This window comes from Poecilia reticulata, chromosome 23, assembly GCF_904066995.2.
Source record: "Poecilia reticulata chromosome 23, P_reticulata-male-v2, whole genome shotgun sequence".
Lineage (NCBI taxonomy): Eukaryota > Metazoa > Chordata > Actinopteri > Cyprinodontiformes > Poeciliidae > Poecilia > Poecilia reticulata.
In genome coordinates this window covers 16,983,360-17,002,381 of record NC_088852.1, presented here as the reverse complement: position 1 = coordinate 17,002,381, position 19,022 = coordinate 16,983,360, and the positions used below count along the sequence as shown (strand labels likewise).

At 40.6% G+C, this 19,022-nt stretch overlaps 1 protein-coding gene across 1 annotated transcript in view; it reads right to left on the bottom strand.

Annotated features, from left to right (window-relative positions):
* rerg (RAS-like, estrogen-regulated, growth inhibitor) overlaps positions 1–19,022 on the bottom strand; it is a 36,691-nt gene that overhangs the window by 11,189 nt on the left and 6,480 nt on the right. Inside the window, exons 2-3 of the mRNA XM_008401470.3 lie at positions 15,736–15,889; positions 3–59 (exon numbers count right to left, since the gene is read on the bottom strand). Coding sequence (XP_008399692.1) covers positions 3–59; positions 15,736–15,796 — 118 coding nt within the window. The 5' untranslated portion in view covers positions 15,797–15,889. The remainder of the gene's footprint in view (positions 1–2; positions 60–15,735; positions 15,890–19,022) is intronic.

Genomic DNA, 19,022 nt, shown 5'->3' with positions numbered 1-19,022 from the left:
ACCCAGTGTTGGATCGTACTCCCAGATAAAGCGTCTGGTCAGGAACCTCACCACCAACGCTGCAAAACCAAGAAGAAAAACTGAGTTTGACATGAAAATAAGATTAAAACTGAACAGCTAACAGTGGTAAAAAAAAAATTTGCTAAACATTTTTTCACACCAGATTTTGTGTCTCGGGTGTTTTCAGCCACAACATCATAATAGCTGCTGCCTTTATAAGCAATACCCAACTCACCAGGAAACTGTTAACCAAGCTACTTTAATCTAAATGCTTATACCTGTTTGACTGGCTCAACTTGATTAAAGCCGAGGTCTGACAGCCTCCAGGAGGAGACATCAGCTCCAGAGTTCATCCAGAGTGTCTCATGTACATGGTTAAAGTAAGATGGACGTCCTCAGAGTGCCTGTGACTCACTGCCCTAATGGTTTACCATCAGCAAGTGATCTGCTGCACGGAAATGTTGAGCCTCTTTACTCCGACTGAATTAGACTGTCATTATCTGTTTATCACTCAGGCCAAACAGCTCTGTGGGAGAGAGAGGGAGGCCGCAGAAGCTGGTGGTAAATGCGCATTTTTATCTGAGCGCGACGAGGTCGGCCTTTGGTTCAGGTAATGGGTGGGAAGGTTACCGCAAAGAGCAGAGAGAGGAAAAAAAAAAACATAGAATTCAACATGGAAATGAAAATGGAAATGGCTGAATGTGTCACATTAGAGTGCTGTAAACAGTATTCATATGAGTGCATCTCCATTAGTAGATAGTTTTAAAAATAACTAGTAATAAGTAGTGATGTTTCTTTCTCTAGAAAGACATACATTTTGCAAATTACGCTTTCAATGTGCAAAAGGAAATATTGCTTATTAGCAGGTCCAGTCAATGATGAAAATAATATTTCTTTACACCTTGGGCAGTGGATAAAGTATAAAAGATACTGACTAGTTAAAGTCTCAAAGAACCTAACTTCAGGGATTTCTTTAAACTCCTTTTCATTCAAACAGAAAAACAGCGGTCAATACTCCTGTTGCTATTTTATTGTAACATACTGATTACGACAGTTAAAGTAGTGTTATCTACAACTTCTGGTCGATGATCTTGAGTTTTAACTGAACTCAACTGTGTTGTTATCTTGATGACGTTTAGATTCTCACCCAGGAGGTCTCTTCAGTTCTGACAGTTAGGTTGGAGGTATCAGACCAGAAACAATCACACTGATAGGACAACAGAGGCCACTAACAAGGTCATTGTTATGAGGTCATCAAGATCACGAGAAGGTGTTAGAAAGATAAAACCTGAGGTCGCTTCCTCTGTTCATGGCTGCTTTTCCATGTTCACAAGAAATCTCCAGTTACTCTAACATTTCCTCAAACATATTATTATTCCAATTCACAAATACTTGATTTGTCCCAATGTAAATGTTGTAACTGATTTAATTAAAGAGTTATTGTAGATGGTGATGGCTGTGGGCTGGAACCATTTCCTGTAGCGGTCTTTACTGCTACGAATTTGATGAATCCTCTGACTGAAGTCGCTCTGTTTTTCTATGAGAATGGTCTGGGTGTTCCATGAATTCTTGATTTTATGTAAAATCCTTCTTTGCACCATCATCCCTAAAGGTTCTGTAATAAACATAAGGACTTTAAACCATAGGAATCATGTACTTTTCAAAATTTGCCAGTTTTCACATCATAACTCCAAAACCTTGGTAGACCGCAACACCAGTAACTGGCCCAAAAGTTCAAAAGGTGGTACACAGCTAAGAAAATTTAAATGGTAATTCTCCTCCTTTATAGCGAGCTCCAAAGGGGGATGTTTTACAACCGAACTATACCTTGATTCCAGTTTGGTGGGTGGCAGGGTTCTGGTTTTAGAATGCACTGGATATGGTATATGCGAACCATAAAAACGTTTTTTTGCCTAATTTTCTGCTTGTTTAAAGAGTACATAATGTTGAAAACCATTTCTTCTCATCTGTAACTCATTTCTACAAAAATTATCCACATTAAAGGGGCAGGATCCCACTGCAGAGCTCCGCTGCTACAGATTGGCAGAGCTTCAGTTCCTTGCGAGAGCCGCCGTGTCCTGAAGTGTTTTATGATGGACTGGGTGGTCCAAGTGAGTATCTGTGTCCTCATGTAAACTCGTCCCATTTGGAGGGGGACGATGAGAGGCAGTATTACTCCTGAAAGCTCTCTTTGAACTGTGACCAAAGATCCATCTTAGCCGGGCCTGTTTTCCAATTAGCCGCAGAAAGGACAAGGAAGAAAAACTGTTGTGTAAGCCGGAGTGTCTGTGTCACGATTCATTACGCTCCTAAAGAAGTCAAGCCTGGTGATTTGAAAGCAGGGGAGCTGGGGCTGGCCACCGATCTGGATGTGCCAAAGCTACAAGGAAAGGCCCATCTCATTATCCAAACAGGTCCGGTACTCGGCCGTGCCATTCCTCACCTGTCTTGTTGATTTTGTTGCCCAGTAGATCACATTTAACTTTCTCCTCTAACTCCTCGTGTTTTCATGTGGTAAAAGCCAAAGAGCAGCAGATCGTTTGTCAAGCTGTTCAGTTGTTGTTTGGGTCTGAATTTCCGCGGCGGCGTCCTGGATTCCAGGTAGACGGAGCGATCAATGGGGTGTGAAGTCCTCTCCTTATTAGGGGTAACTGGATCTCCAGCTTTTCACAGCCACTTGAAAACAAATGTACACATGGCAGTGAGGAGCCTTCGTTTCTGTGCATCAGTTTGGACACATATTGAGGGAAGAAATCCCCTACCTGTGCACATACTGCTGTAGCTCATCATAAAATACATAAACAGGAAAAAAACAGAAGAAAATGCAATTTTATACGAATGGAATCCCTAGTAAACCAATTCTAATTTTGTTAAGGACATTATTAGAAGCTGCTCCAATCAGTTGCTTTGCCCGGTTTGTAGACTTGCTTGTGGTTTTTTATATATTTTATTGATTGGACTAATGCCAGACATCTCAAAACCATTTATGAAAAGTTACTGCTCGTCTGATTGATCCGTTTCTTAATCCGACTTGATTTGTGTTGTATGTCAAAGTCCAGTTGTGTCTCAGGATTGAAAGCATAGCTGTTGGATCACAGTTGTTTTCCATCTTTAGTGCTTATTTCATTTGTTCCACTGTTAGAAAAACCAGCCCATACCATGATGGTGCCACCAAACAGCTTCTTTTTTCCAGTTTACCCATCAAATTTTCATTGGGATTTCTTTCCTACAACATTGTAATCAAGTAAAAAATCTAATTAGGGCTTCACCAATTGCAGTTTTCTGGCCAATCACCAATCTTTAAAAAGCCTCATCGGACAATTCCAATTTATTTTGCCAATACCAGATTTTTTTTTCTCTTTTTTCTTGACTGAAAAGTCACTAAATATCACAACAAAGTCCCTGCATTGGCAATAGAGGGGTGACTATTTTTAAGCGCAAACGTGCAGAGGTGACCTGGTGGGCGGTCTGTCTGTCAGTCCTCTCACAGTAGAGCAAAAGAGGATAACTGATTTTCAGGCTTTTTCAGAAGTAGATAAGATCGGTTTCACGTATTGATCCGATCACTGATTTAAGAAAATCTAGGCAATTTTTTTTGTTTCCAGGCCCAGTATACACACTGCAGTCTGTAGAACCATATTAGAGCTTAACTGCTGCTTAAATGACAGAAAGTGGACAGTACTGTGGAGATGCTATGATTTCTAATCCACTGTAATATCTGTGAGTTAAATCCCCCTCATAAAGTACTAATATGGAAAAAGTTGCAGTATTCAAAGACTAAACGTGCCTAAACATTTGGTATCATTTCTCCAGAACAAACTGTGGGTGAAACAACTCCTTTCTGCTGTTGTCATAATTAATACCATGTATCTGTTAAAAAACTTGTTGTGATTTCATGTTTCAGCTTTTCTTCCGTTGTGAGCTGCTTTCCAGTTTTTTCCAAGACTGAACCGATCATCAAACGCATCGTCCAGGGGACATGTTTTCCCTAAAACCTCCTTTATCAAAAGTGAACTAATCGCATTAGCAGCAGAGCACTGGACTAATTGCAAACAAAGCCGGAGCAATTAGTGGCGCCTATGGTTCTGTTCTGGGCCGGTGCTGCGTTACTCATTGAACGGTCCCTATTGATTTTCTAAGGGCGTCAGACGGACACCCACAGCTCTTTGGTTCCCTCTTGTAAGAAAAATGTCCCTTCAGAGACTCTCCCAGAGAGAGGCTGCCATAGTCAGGTTCTGTACTTATTGTATTAGTGTCATGTTGGGTCATGTCATACAATAGGTTGTGCTGATAAGACCCAGAGAGGATTGGGTGGACCAGAAAAATGCCAGAAAAGAATGAAAAGCAGAGGGCAGACAATTTAAAGGCGACAATGAGAAGAAAATCTTTTTAAAATGTTAATTAAAACACATGTCAAAATGAGGACTTGTCCCTCTTCCAGATTTCTTTTGGTTTTGATTCTAGTAACACTAAACACTTCACATGATCACACAAGTGATAATGACAGACAAAAGTAACGTGGGTAGAAAAAAAAGAAGCAGTTTTTCATTAATGGTTCCAGGTGTTAGGGAACAAAAATCTATCCTTGTTAAATCTTACATTACCTGTGATTCAGCTAGAGGGATTCAGGAATGGAATGATTGTGAGAAGCAAAACTGTGTTTTTCACTCTTAAAATAAAGCAAAAGTTTATTTAAAAAAAATCAATTGCTAAACAGTTTTTGTCTACTGACTTAGATGGAATTCCATGAAATGTTTTAGGAAAACACACGGGAAAGATTCTGTTGCTTTGGTTTTCATGACGCTTTAGTGAACGTATAATAAGCTTACACACTTTGTTTCCATGCTGTTTTTATGTTCCAGAAATTAACAGTCATTTAAACATTGTTTATCTATTTCAATGCTAGTTTTGTCTTGTTTTATTTTTTTGTTTTGTACACAATTTTTATTTATTTTGACTTCGGTATGGAAAAAAATAATAATAATAAAAAAATTAAGGCCAAAGAAGAAATAAACTTCAGCTATTCTCAGTTTTGTGCTAAATTGCATTCTGGAGTTCCTCTAAATGACCTTCTCAGGACCATCGTAAGTCAAATCTCACATTTCTACCAATAGAATGTTGCATATTGTATCAAATTGCTGGAACTTTACACAACTCTGACAAGGGTTGGCGCCTTGGTTTGAGGTCAGCAAATTCTTGATGACCTGGCCTCAGTGGTTCCCTCACACTCAAGGTCTTTGATGTGCTGCCATTATATTTCCCTATTTTCAGCCTAGGGCAAGACATGTAGTGGTATAACTCCAATAAACTCCCACCACAATGCTGAGAACGTTTTATGTGCCGTCAAAAACCCCGGGGAACAGATTGTTACTCAAAGTGTTCTGCATCTTACTGTGCCAAGAAGACTTTACCAGAACCTTTCAGAGACAATATATGTCATGACAGATTTTTGACAAAATGGTGGCGTCATTATCGAGTAGGAAGTTGTTCTTAGCATTTCTTCTACATTCAGTCGTGTAATGGCTTCCTATTCTATAATAAAGTTTAGGTAAAGACCATCTTTGACTGTTTAGTCAGATGGCTAGATCTATGCTACTACGGCATTTGCCGTTGATCAGTGGGTATAGTAGTTGTCTTATAGTATAAAAGCTGTGGGTTCGACTCCAGCTTCCTCCTGCCACATGTCAATGAGCCAGAGTCCTGCAACGTTTAGATGTCTCTGTGCTTCAGCACACCTAACTCCAATATGAGCTGATTAACAGAGATATGTTAATGGGAGTAGGACTGCATGCCAGTGAGGCAGTTTAGCCATTGAATTAAAGCATGTAGGACAAGGGACACATTTAAAAGTTGCAGGACTCTGCAGTTTGAGACCACTGTGGTGGACACTTAAACCCCAAATTACCCAGTGTTCTGTGTGTTGCGTTGGTCTATGAATGTCTGCACCTTTGTGATTGGTGTGAACCGCTTTGCTTGGTCAGTATGACTAGAAGAGCTCTCTGTATTGTCTGTTCATTTACTATTTGTAGCAAACAGTAGTACCAAACCTGGCTGTTTTCTAAAAGTGTGCTAATAGAAAGTGGATGTGTATGAACAAACCAAGGCTCCTCATTTTTTGCTTCACCTCTGTCAAACAGATGGATGGTACCAGACTAATCACTGGGTCAGTAGACCGAGAGATGAGAATTAATGTATCGAGCCATCTCCTCTAATCAATATCCGCTCCACTTCTTATCAGACGTATCGACAGCAGGATTATAGATCGCATTTTCTTTGCTCTAGTTATTGATTTAAGGCTTTTCAGAAAATCCAATCAGCTGCTAAAGGAAACATTACGAGAGCTTATAGCCATCATTACGAGAGCTTATAGCCATGGTGACAGCTTTGGTGAGCTTCAAGGATAATTGCTCACTCAGGATATCATAAGGTGTAAGTTTGCAGACTGCAGCTCGGGATGATTTATTAACAGGAACAGAAAAACTGGAGCAGGCATGAAAAGAGATCAGAAACGCTGCAGCACCGTAGCCTTGCTGTGCTTCGGCTTTGAAGGAAATAACAGACTGAACTTTCTGAATGTTAAACAGACTCAACTGAACTGTTGATTGCTGGGACAGTTTAATCACAAAAGCAACAAAATCACCACTTCCTCAACAGTGGGTCAGACTATGATTCCCAATCCCAGACCGTTCCCAGAATTCCTGGCATCACCATTCCCTCCCAGGGGAACATCTCAATCCAAAACTACAAGCATGGAGCCACACTAGACCTGCCTGATAGACATAAGGCCCTTCTCTCGATAAGGACAAGCATGTATATCTGCCGTTGGGGTGAGTGGGAGTCTGTGGCGCAAGAGCGGAAAAAAATCCAACCTATTTTTACTTCCAGTCATAGATAGAAATCAAGCCATACATCTTTCATTACCATTCCACATCAGATCGCAGCTCACCAATCAGGGTGCTTTCAGCCCCGTTTTCCCTCTAAGGAACCCTACTCTCGAACAACGGATGTGGGAAGTCCAATGTGAGCCGTGTAACAATAACACACAGGGCAACAGTAAACATGTCATCTCCCACGATTAATGGTGTTGCCGTCTGGGCCAGACGAGAACAAATAGTTCACTCTGTGTCATCTGGGGATCAGGAGGATTTATGGCCAAACACTGGCCTGGAATCAGATACATGACGAAGGAAAACAACATCTCTCACTACACAAACAGTCAGCAACCCTGTTAGGTGCTTTCTTTCAGTAATGCCGTTCTGATCCTCAGTACATTCTGCTTAGTTAGAAACCTACTGGACAAAAGGGAAACAGACGAAATCTGAACCATGACTGTGCAAGGACAACATTTGCCAAACATAGGTCCTAACAGGTTTATTCTTTGCAACAGCTGTTGATATATCTTCTAAAAAAAACTAGTTTTGTGTCTTCTTGATATCTGGTTTTAAAATAGTTTTCTGCAAGAAAAGATAATTGTTTTTATTGCTGAGCAGCTTATATGTTTCCTCTGTTATTTAGGAAACTTGTCTTTGCTCATTAGCTTCAAGTCTGAATTACAGTTTCCCTCCAAAACTCCAGAACTTTAATAAAAGTTCCAGTCTGGAGAAAATGTTCAAATTTCAAAGATGACCTCGACTCTGAACCTGGCAGGGATATTCGGTTTAACTATATATGTTTGTAAATATAAGATATATTTAAATTTGTTAGTGTTCATCATTGTGCTGTATTGACTTTAATGTTGTCCTACTATGCTTTTACTGAGCAAGTAAAGAGATAAATACTTACTCAGTATTTGTTACATTTAGGAATCACTGTCACTTTGCCATTTTATATGTATATTAAGTAAGCATACATTAGAATGACAGTGTTAATTCACTTAAATAGTTGCTTTGTTGTCTTCAATGATATTGTACCCATTTAAATTTTATTTCCCCCTAACACCAAGATGACAATAAAGGGATAACAATGCAGCAAATTAAAGTAAGATGGATGATTTCCAAAACACTGAACCAGTAACTGACCAAATCTCATCATCTCCGTCGGCCTCCAGTTCCAATTACAGCTGGATGATCATCAGAGCATGAGTCATCACTTTCTTCTCCTGCCTCTAAACTCGTTAGTGGGCTGGAGACACAGTTTCCTCTAATGAGACGGGGGGTGAAATCAGTGCAAATGCTCATTCAGGACCAGCTTTGCTTTTTTTTTTCCCCCTAACTTAATGCATGATATTATTGATAGCTAGTTATGAACATGATTTAGTAAAGTTTTGGTGGCTTTTTTCTCACATCTAATTTACCTTTTAGTACAATCATATGATAATTGTGCATCGATAACAATAAGATGGATAGGATGATTTTTTTTTTTTAACTTCAAGATATTTTCTTTTGAAAAGTGGAACAAAACATACATTCTGATGACACAGAAGATATTTTCAAAGTCTTAGCTGCTGAAATGTCAAATATAGCAGAAACCAGAAGGGTTCTAAATACTAAGTAAAGAAAAACACATTTCTACTTTTTTTTTTTGTGCTTTTAGGAGATTGAGATATCCCATCAATGGTAACAAAGAGCCGACAAACACAATACCTCACCTTTTAAAAGCTTTTGTTTGGACGCACTTTGAAGGCTGAAATGCCTTTGTGTAAACACAACAATACATATCGAGTTCATTTTGAATGACAGTAAAGGTCAGATAAACCCCCCTCCTCCCCCAGGTTTGGTTTGGGTGAGCTCATAAACTCACACAGACAAGCTGGGGTTGCACTAATTCTCCTCGGGGCCCTGCGGCTTTCTAAAACAGAACACCGCGGAGGCTTTCTGGATCCCATCTCTGGATATGCAAAAGGACAAAAGCTGTCACTCTTGGGGTTTCAACAGGAAGGGCGTGAGGAGCCAAACAACCTTTTCATCCCTTTAATTTGGCCTCCAACAAAAGCACCACAGAAGGCGGGGTAAGATTAGGGCTGAAATGTTGAAACCACACCTTAGCGAGCGATCTTTTCTCTGATTACAGACGGAGGTGGCGTCCTCTGGACAGCCAGCAGCTCAGAAACAAAGGAGCTGATATGAGTGACGGTGGCGTCGTTTCCAACTGCAGATTGCTGCGAAACCTTTACAGACCGTGGATATGAATGCTGGACAAGACATATTAAAAGGTTCATGAAATGTCCAGTGGAGCAAACAGACCAGAGTCCTGTGCTGAATATAATAGAATAATCCTTTATGGTCAAAGTGGGGTAATTTCAGTGTTACCCCAAATGAAAGTAAAGTAAGCAAAAATAATAAAAACCAAAGTAAAAAAAAAAATGCAGCTTAAATACAAGGTAAGAAAGCCTGTACAGTTTTAAATGAAACAGAAGAGGCAGGATCTAGAAGAACCAGTTATGAGCTGTAAGTGTTTGGACTTTTCCTTTCGTTTATGTTCCATTCTGATCGTTTTTAGATTTTTTTGTTTCCTGATTTTTAGTGTTTGAGGTTTTTGTATCAGGTTCAGGTTTCTTCCCCCTGTTCATCTCACCCTCAGCCTGCCATTCTACTCCTCTTCCCAGCTGCTTCTCATTCCCCCCATTCACCTCCACCTGCTCCCTTCCCCAGCTGCATCTACTCTCCTGTGATTAGCTCTTCTGGTCACTTTGTTACTTCCACCTCTAACTCAGTATTTAAGTCCTCCAGGTTGCATTAGTCCTCGCTGGTTCGTCCATCTATTTTTGGTGTTCTGCCAATTTCCCATTCCTAGCCTTCCTGCAGTTTGTAAGTTTTCTTTGTTTATCATTTATTAAACATTCCCTTTCCTGCAAATCTCTCTAGACTTTGGTTCTTCCTTTGCGGAGGTGAGAACGCGCAATCAAACTCTGATGTGGACCAAAAATGTTTCTATCGGTGGTTCTTAACGCAGCGCCGCCACAGGTCAGCAGGGTAAACGGGTTGCTCAGAGTTTATATATTGGTCAGGTTCTTAAAATGCTTTTTATGTCCACAAAACATAATTCCTGAGAGTACTATTCTGAAATTTCAAAAGCTGTGATGATGTTCCTATTATTAGGTTTTTAGAAGGAGAACAGAAAATAACTGATGATTCACACACCGCCCAGGAACAGGCAGCCTTCAGAGGGCATGAATGAAAAACGGACAATGAAGTATAAATAAAGTGTTGTTGAGGAGAGTCAGAAGTGGATCCTAATAATAGTTCAGAATGGTGAAAGCAGCGCAAACACCTGGCCGCCTGCTTGTGATGCAATCTCTTCCATTAACGGACACAGACTTTACAGAACTCGTCAGGGGAAGACCGGTTGATAAGATGGGCTGTGGACTGAGTCAGAGCAAGAAACCCTGGTTAGCCTTCAGTTCAGGGTGAACATCCTATATCTGGCAGAACCCAGTTTTAGCCAACTCTGTGTGTGTGTGTGTGTGTGTGTGTGTGTGCGTGTGTGCCAGGTGAACAGAAAGACAAAGGAGGTCTGGGCCGGCCTCAGAAAAGCTTAAACAGGAAACATGAACGTTGGAGACACTGTGTTCCTTTCTGAGGAGAAAGGGAAGCTGCAGGCGGCAGATCAGCAAGCAGGAGAAAGGACAGTGGGGGAGGATGGAGAAAAACAAAGAAAGTACTGAAGGAATTAAATTCCTTTGACGTCGAATTGAAACCTCGCCGTTATGGACGACACCCCAACGATACCGTTAGAACACGTGATTCCGGAGACAAAATCTAACGTTGCCAACACCGACCCCAACATGGATCTCAAAAACTGGCTGAATTGCTCATGCCTGAAATCTGCCTGTAAAAGTTTTCATTTCTTGATGATGCCGTGCAAGAAGTCCCACTGAGGACCACCGGTGGGACGTCTCTTCGTCTGCTGGACAGCAGAAGCTGCCAGATTCCTTGAACGGTAATCTGAGAGGATTGGTTTGGCTGTGGACTCTCTCAGCTTCAGATCTGCCGTGTAACAACTCAAACACAACCTTCTGTTTCAATTTAAGGAGCTTAAGTCAAGTACCAGAACCTTTCTTGGGGTATTTTTTAAAATAAATTTGAACATAAAAATGGTGATGAAAATATCCCAATAGTTGTGTGTCACGACTTGTTTTTGCTGCTTTGTTTCTCTTGTCTGGCCTCTGAATTACTGTTTACATTGTACATCCAGCTGAGTCACAGTTCACTCCTAACGCCGGAGAAAGCAAACACTGGTTTTCACAGGCAGACGCATGCTGGCTCAGTCCATTGTTGTTGCTCTCCTTTTTGTTGTCGCATTGCTCTGTTCTTTTTCGCTTTCATACCCGTTGAAGGAAGGAGTGGAGGTAGAACGTGTAAGAGAATTTATTTATTGCTAGTTTTGCTTTCAAAGAACCTCCAGGGTGTTCTGTAAAATGCTGCCTGGACAATTTTAAATCACAGAGAGCATTTGCCTCCAAACAGATTGATGCTTTTCTCTTAAATGGTTTGTATAATTACATAATTTTGAATATCAAAGATAATCACAGCAAATGATGTATTTGTTTATTAAATGAAGAAACGCAAACTAACCAATGACAATTCTGGAAAGGATGCTTTCAGTTTCGTCCAGGCAGGATTATTTCAGACCATTAGGATAAAGAAATCTCTTAAACAGAACCCATCTGACAACATGATAGCTTAAAAGGTGGCACAAAGCAACGGATCAAATCTCAATCTTAAAACATTCAGCAATGGATGTGAAAGAAGACATAGTTCGCCTCCTGCTTCTGGAACAGCCTCCGGTCCGCGTGGCAGTAAAACCAACTGAGCCAAAGTGGAACAGCGTTCGCTTCTTTGGTCCGTATCACAGGGCTGGTGGGAATGCAGCACCCTTAACATCAGTGTTTATGGTATCCTAACAGAACAGAAGGCAGTCTCATTTGCCAGACACAAGAAGACTTTTGGAGAAAATATTCAGTGGACCGAAGAGAGAAAAGTGGAAGTCTTTGGACAGTGTGTACCCTGGGATATCTGCATAAAACGGACAGCAGTGTGAGGATCTGGGTTGCTTTGCTCATTCAGAAAACTGGATATCTTGTCATAATTGATGAAACCAAAAATGATTTCTACCAGAAAATCCTGAAACAGATTGTCCAGCCGTATGTTTACAACTGGCAGCTTAAGATTTGACTCAGAAAAACAAAATGAAGGTTTTGATTTAAGTCTAAGTTCAAATAGAACATGAGACTCAGTAGCTACGCTTCCGTACGATTGTCATGCAAATTTTGAGCAAACTTTTAAAATGATAATAATAAACAGGAAGTATGTGTTGCAAACTAGCATGAACCACAAGAAATATATAGAGACCTCTACTCTGAGATGGAGGCCTGGATTGGATTTTCCCAAATTCGGTAGTTCTGGTGAGACGGAGAGGATGGGAAGGTTGGCTACATCTGGATATGTTCTCATCGTGTTTCCATCTCCTGATTAGTGCATTAACTTTTTTTTTGGAATCACCAAAAACACACTTTTTTATTTTTGCTAAATTGCTAAATTTATTTTGGAACTTTCCATTTCCATCAACCTCCTCTAATGCGAAGCTTCAAAATGTGCATAAACATGGATGGAAACACGTCGTTTGCCAGTTAATTTCTTCGGTTGAGAGCTAATTACATTCTCACTTGGGATAAGTTGGTATTTACAGCTTTTTCCTCCTTTAAAAAACAAAACAAAACAACTTTTTAATAACTTTGCTGTCTGATAATAAAATTTGTTTAACAATGCAAGACGTTTAAGACTGATAAAAAAACAAGCAAAGGCCGACGGAATCTGTGAGAGGGAAAAAATACAGTTCCACAGCACTCTACATGCATGTACCAGAGCCAAAGATGGAGGATCCTAATTGGTTAAATGTTTCTTATTTCCTCTGCTCTCTTTCCACTGCTGAGTCAATAAAGTGAGAATCAGTAAAGTGCCAACAGAAGCCACACTGGGGCTAAAACACTCTGCTCTGTACTAGAGCAGAGCAGCTCTGCAGGAGTCCAGGTCAGAGCAGACCCAGCAGGCCTGGAAAACACCCAGCAAGACCCAAACACCCTGCAGGTATGAAGCCGATGATTAGGGATGATCTCCAAGAAGTGAAAAAAGAAACCACTGGCGCCACATGGTAGTGCGGTCTGAGGTCAGTGCGATGACAAAGGGCTCATTAATGAGAGCTGTTTAACTCTAATGGTGGTACTTTTTTCCCACAGGCAGTTAAATTTCCAAAAGTGTTGCAATTACCTTTAGTGTTGTGTTCTCTGAGGCGCTAAAAGCATCTTCAGTGGAATCCGTGACCCACAGCAGCAAATGCAAATCTAGAGATCGGCGCTTTCCCTCCAACACAGACGCAAAACAAGATGTAAATCAGCTTTGTTTTTCCTCCCGGCTATATTGTTCACAAAGAGGGAGAGTAATTTACCGCCTGAATCCACATGTTTGCAGACCGAGAACAAAACAAATTCATTAGCATCTGTAGGCTTCCATTATAGGTCTATGTTTAGAGGAGAGCGGCTTGTTGTTGAAGAGATCACTGGGGCTACATGTAGCATCAAGTGTCGCTTTCAAACTGCTGGGTTCCACTTTTCTATGTGAAATAGAGGAAAGGGAGTCTAAGGGAAGAGAACAGCAGAGCTGCGTGTTCTGAAAATAATAGTTTTATTTAACAGAACATCAAGTACCGTATAGTGTTGGTGTTTGTTTCATAACATTAGCTTAAACAGTAGCAGGGTTTCCCCCAGCAGGCCTGCTAAGCCTGGCGGACGGGGTTCTTTATGGTAGTCCACCAGCCGTCCTCTGCGTTTTTGTGTTAAAAAGTGATCAAAGTTAACAGAAATGTTAAAAGCGTAACGACGTAGTTATGTGACATTGGAAGAAATTGAACATACTTCAACACCAACTATCGTCTTAAAATGGACAAGCACAAAAAATTTTTAAAAAACAAGTGCTGATACAGAGCTAAAGCCGTGCCAGAACACACAATAAGCATGTGTGAGACATGAAGAATTATACACAGGAGATGGCACTAGCAATATGCTAACATCCAGGCTAGCTAGCACTCTGCTTCACTTAGCCACAGCTCCTCTAATGTCAACGACGTCGGCCCGGTGGCATGCACTCTCGTCGGTCAGCTGGCTGAACGAGCAGCCACTTTTGTCTCCCTCTATGGAAAATGTAAGCGTCCGTCGTGTTTCGATCCTTTATTCATCACATGTTGCTTTATTTGGTGAAGTTGTTAACATGTAGACCAGTAGAGACGGGCAGTTGTTACGGTGATTAAAAAGAAAAGACACAACTTTATGTTCAAGTAAAGACCTAACATGTCGCCATGGCACTTTCAACCGTTACACCAAAGATACGACGCTTAGCCTGGCAGGAGAAAGTAAAGACTAGCTTACAATGCACTGGGGGAAACGCTGAGTCGGGTATTTAGCTTTGCAGATATATTACAGTTGTAAACATTTTGACTCCGAGGCTAATTTGCTTCATGATAGATATTTCATGATATTTCTGGTGCAGCCAGACTGCAGATGTGATGAATTAGAAACATTTCCTGCATTTCATTTGATGGCTAACCGGGAGATCATGAAACCCCTCTGCGATAATGGCCGGTGAAGGAAAGAAGGGGAAACATCAGCCAACAAAAACAGACAGTCGTGTTTTCTTCTTCTTCTTTCTGTGATGTTTGAGTTATGAAATAAGATCTGAGCTAAGAATGATTTAGCGGGCCTTCAAATTCAATAACGTCCACTGGGTGTTCTTTTTGAAGGAAAATGGACTGTTTACTACAGCAAGGGGCGAAGCTGGATCATCACCTTCCACTTTCTCCCTGCTCTCTCTGTGTCTCCTGCCTGTATGCGGTGATGAATTAAGGCAGATGCAGGTTGTTGGGATAACTGACAGGTTTTCTGGGGAAGGAACTCGACTCAATCAGGCTTTGATTGCGGAGAAAAGCTCCAACTCGCAATCTTGGAAGAACTCAACGTTTGACAGCGTTAGCTATGATGGCCATGTTTTACAGCCTCTCTTGCTCTGTAATTACGCTTTTGAGGACTGCACTGGAGTTGACCTCCTCTGACATTTTAATGGCCTCCTTCGGGGTGGAAGGAATCCAGAAGCATGTTTTTTGTCATCTGATTTCCACGCAGGAGCAATCGGTCTCTTCAGCTGCCAGGAAAACATACGGACCGCGTTACAGCCAAGAAAACGTACGGCGCGCCAACGGAGGCTGCGCTGCCTCGGCTTACGGAAGAACGCAGCTGAAAATGAGCTGTGGGAGTGAAGGCATGTACAGAGGGACGGTAAACAACCACCTACTGTAATAATGACTACAGAAACGGACGGGGTATGTGCTGATGGAAAAGGCACAACAACACTAGTAATTAAGATGAGGCAGATGAAAATATATAATGAGTTAACAAGCACCCATCAGCCCTCAAACTGTTGTGTGGACTAAAACTTTGATTTATTTATGTAGGTGATCTTTGAAGAGAAACAGATGTCAGCATGTACCTCCAATTTGAAGTTCCAAACATGTTGCACTTAAAGTCCTGGGTACTGAGAGTACAATACTCTGGAGTTAGAATACAGTATGATGGTCTTTGCATAATATTTTTATACAAAAATGTGTCATCTGATTAGATCCACTGGCATTCCAATGGCCCAGTGTCTAAGATGTTTCTAAACAGCCATAAAGACAAACTAGAACAAACAACAGACACAACAAATAAAATGAACTATGAAGATTCTGCAAAACAAAATTAAGCAGGCTTACCTGACTTGCCCACCCCCGCCTTGCCGAACACAGCCAGCTTCACCTCGGGGCTTTTGGCCATGACAGCAGCTGCGACCAGCAACGCTCAGCCGGCCGATCAGTGAGCTCAGAGTTCAGCCAACCATCCTCTGATCCGGCCGGGAGGAAACGGCAGCTGAGGAGACAGGTCGATGAGAAGAGAGACAGCTTGAACGACTCCGTTACAGAACCAACAGATCCATTACGGATGAAACCCTCGTTTAACTTTTCCCCGTCACATTTGATTGCGATTGTGATTCCTAAGTTTTAGTTTCTTGGCAGCATGTGACGCTGTAATTTGATTAATAAGAGTGAAGTGAGTGAGTGCTTTGTTCACTTTTCAGCGATTGACCAAATCCTTGATGAGTCAAGCCAAATTTGAGCCGTCTGAATACAGCAGCGTTTGGAGAAAACGGTTTCTAGGAGACGGATTTGATTGGCCGATTGTCCTTTGTGCTTCTAGCTAAGAGATGATTGTTGCCTTTTATTCTGAAGTTTGGCAAAAATTAGGGTGAAATCACTTTCAGTCGTTTAGGTAATAAAAGATTTCATTCGTCACCCACAACGGCTCTGCGTGAAACGGAGAGACTTGAAGGGCATTCTTCTATTTTAATCCACCATAAAGCAACACTGGACACATTGGTTATGTTCTAACAAAAAACATCATTTCTTTGTTTTTCCCTCATTTTTCCTCCAATCCTTCCCCACTTAAAGTCAATTATCACAACTGTATGTTTGATAAAACTCTCCTTTACTCTCTAAGTAACAAGTACTATGTAACTTTATTCAACCCCTGCAGGATTTTACAATTGTTTGAGTTTTTTTTTTTTGTCTTAAAAATCCCTAACTTTGTGGCGCTATTATTAAATATTTACAAGGAAATTTGGGAAAAAGACGATTAAAAGTTTGGACAGTTTGGACAAACAAATTTGTATTCTTGAACTTATACAGCTAAATTTTTGTTACTTTCCATGCCGATCATGAACTATAACTTTACATCAAGTAGGCCGAGGCAGCAGCATGGAAGAAGAAAGAAATACTGCCACCTGCAGGTGGGAGGCAGCGTGACTTAATCCCAATGTTTTTGACTATTTTCATGGGAAATTTGCATGAATTTACGCAGTGGTGGAATCATAAAAGACTGAAGGAACTGTTTATTCATCCATTTTCTTCCTCCCGAATTATTGGATGACACTTTAACACATAAAACGCACAAGTGAAGCCGACGTTGCAAGATTTAAATTGAGCCTCACAGAGAAACGGCGTCTTTCCTCGACGATCAGAGGTAGAAGCCACAAGCCTCATGATATGAAGAAACGCTGGCGGAGTTTAAATTGCCTTTTGAGAAGGAAAACACAAGAGCAGCCTGTTTAAACAACTAAGCACCGGTCTGTTTGATGAGAAAACAAGCTGCTGTGAAGTTTTCTCCCCAGATGATTAAATCAGAACCTCTCTCCTCAACCCCGTCTGTTTTTCTCCTGTTTTCTTCTCCAGTTTTTTTTTTCTTTTTTAGAAGAAAACAAACACTGATGGCAGTCTGATTAAAAATCGATACTCCAGAGGAAAACTAATGAGCCTTCCAGATAAGTCACTTCACCCAGATAATACGACGAGTCCAGGTGTTGCTGGTACAGAACTGAATCCCTTTGCTAACAGAGGTTCAATAAAACCTAGAATGGTTCAATAGTTGTAGATTAAAGCGACCTTTACAACATGGTCTAATTCAGAAAAGAAACAAGCAAATGGAACATAATTCAAAATCACAGGTCATGTTATAAAATTCCCCCTTCATGTTTCACCCGTTTTATGTTTTGTTGAAGACTACATATAAAAATGTTTCGGACTCCACAAACAATTAGACAAAACTTTCAAATGTATAAAATCAGTGCAGCATTTGCAGAATGACGCTCTGTTAAAACGAACCCGGCTCCATTTCAAAACAAGCCAAATGCTCTGCGTGTTTCTATGAATAACATTTAAGCAGTCACATTAGTCAGTGCAAAGTACACACGGCGCAGACATAAAAACCACAAACCAAGAGCGTCCCTGCTGTTTTCCAGGCCTGGTGGGGTCTCTGACGTGCGGAGGAGCATTGCTGTGTAAACCCCGGGAACAGGGCCGCTCCAAGGCTGCTGTACCTGCTGCAAATGTCTTCAAATCTTTAACTGTTCCACATTTCCTAAAGAAACCAAACCCATGACTCACCCTAATTTCTGAATAATTCAGCAAATATTTATCTAACCACTTGAGTGCACTTATAGGGCAATGATGTTTCATTCAGTTACTTGATTATTGATTATAAAAAAAATAATAGACAGAATGGACTGTTTAGCACTGAACTCCACAGCCTTGATCCCAATACACATGTACTATTTGGAACGGAAGCAAATTTTTAAAAACGACACACACTTCAAGGACTCGATGTTCCACAAAATTCCATTTGATTTGTCACGTTTAGATCCACCAAGCATGCATTTTAACATGACTACATGTAGGAAAAACATAGCAGAGGTAAAACGTTGCTGTGTGTGTTTTAGGATAGCGGTGGCCGTTTTGAATTCAACAGAAAATGAGAGAATATGACTTTATTATGCTTTAATCCACGTGTCCCTAACATTTATCTGCTATTTATTAAACTCAAAAAGTGAATTAGCAAACCTGCTGTGTGTTTAAGGCTGAACATAGTGGGAGTTCTTAGTTTTGATCATTTTAACAAATGAGTTTAAAAATCCAGATATTTCAATATTTAGGCAATTAGAGACAATTGATGAGAAAACTGAAAGATTCAGATCTTAGGCTTCTCATTGGTGCAAAAAAAATGAAAAAGGGGCAAAAATACTTTTGCGAAGCACTGAATAGCCAATCCAAACGGCCTATATAAAGTAACATTTCTCAATAACAAACTACTGTATGTATCGCTGCAGTGTTTTTTTAAGTTGTTTATTTCAACACAACTCAAACAAAGCATTATAAATAGATATTTATAAGTATCTTGTTATATATCTTATTATAAGTATAAGTATACAATGTTAACAGTTTGTTGTTCATTATAAAGCAGAAAAGCCAGTGATCACTGCCCACCAGGAGCCGCCGAAAAATAATTAATTATGGATTAATTCTGAATCAAATTATAACGCCAGGCAGCAACAAGCAAGCAGTTCAAAGTCTAATCATGTTGTCATGTACAACAGTAAGACACACAAAAAAAGATGGCAGGAGGCAGAGAATTTCCCAACTAACAAAAATCTTATGACATCAATTGCTTTTGG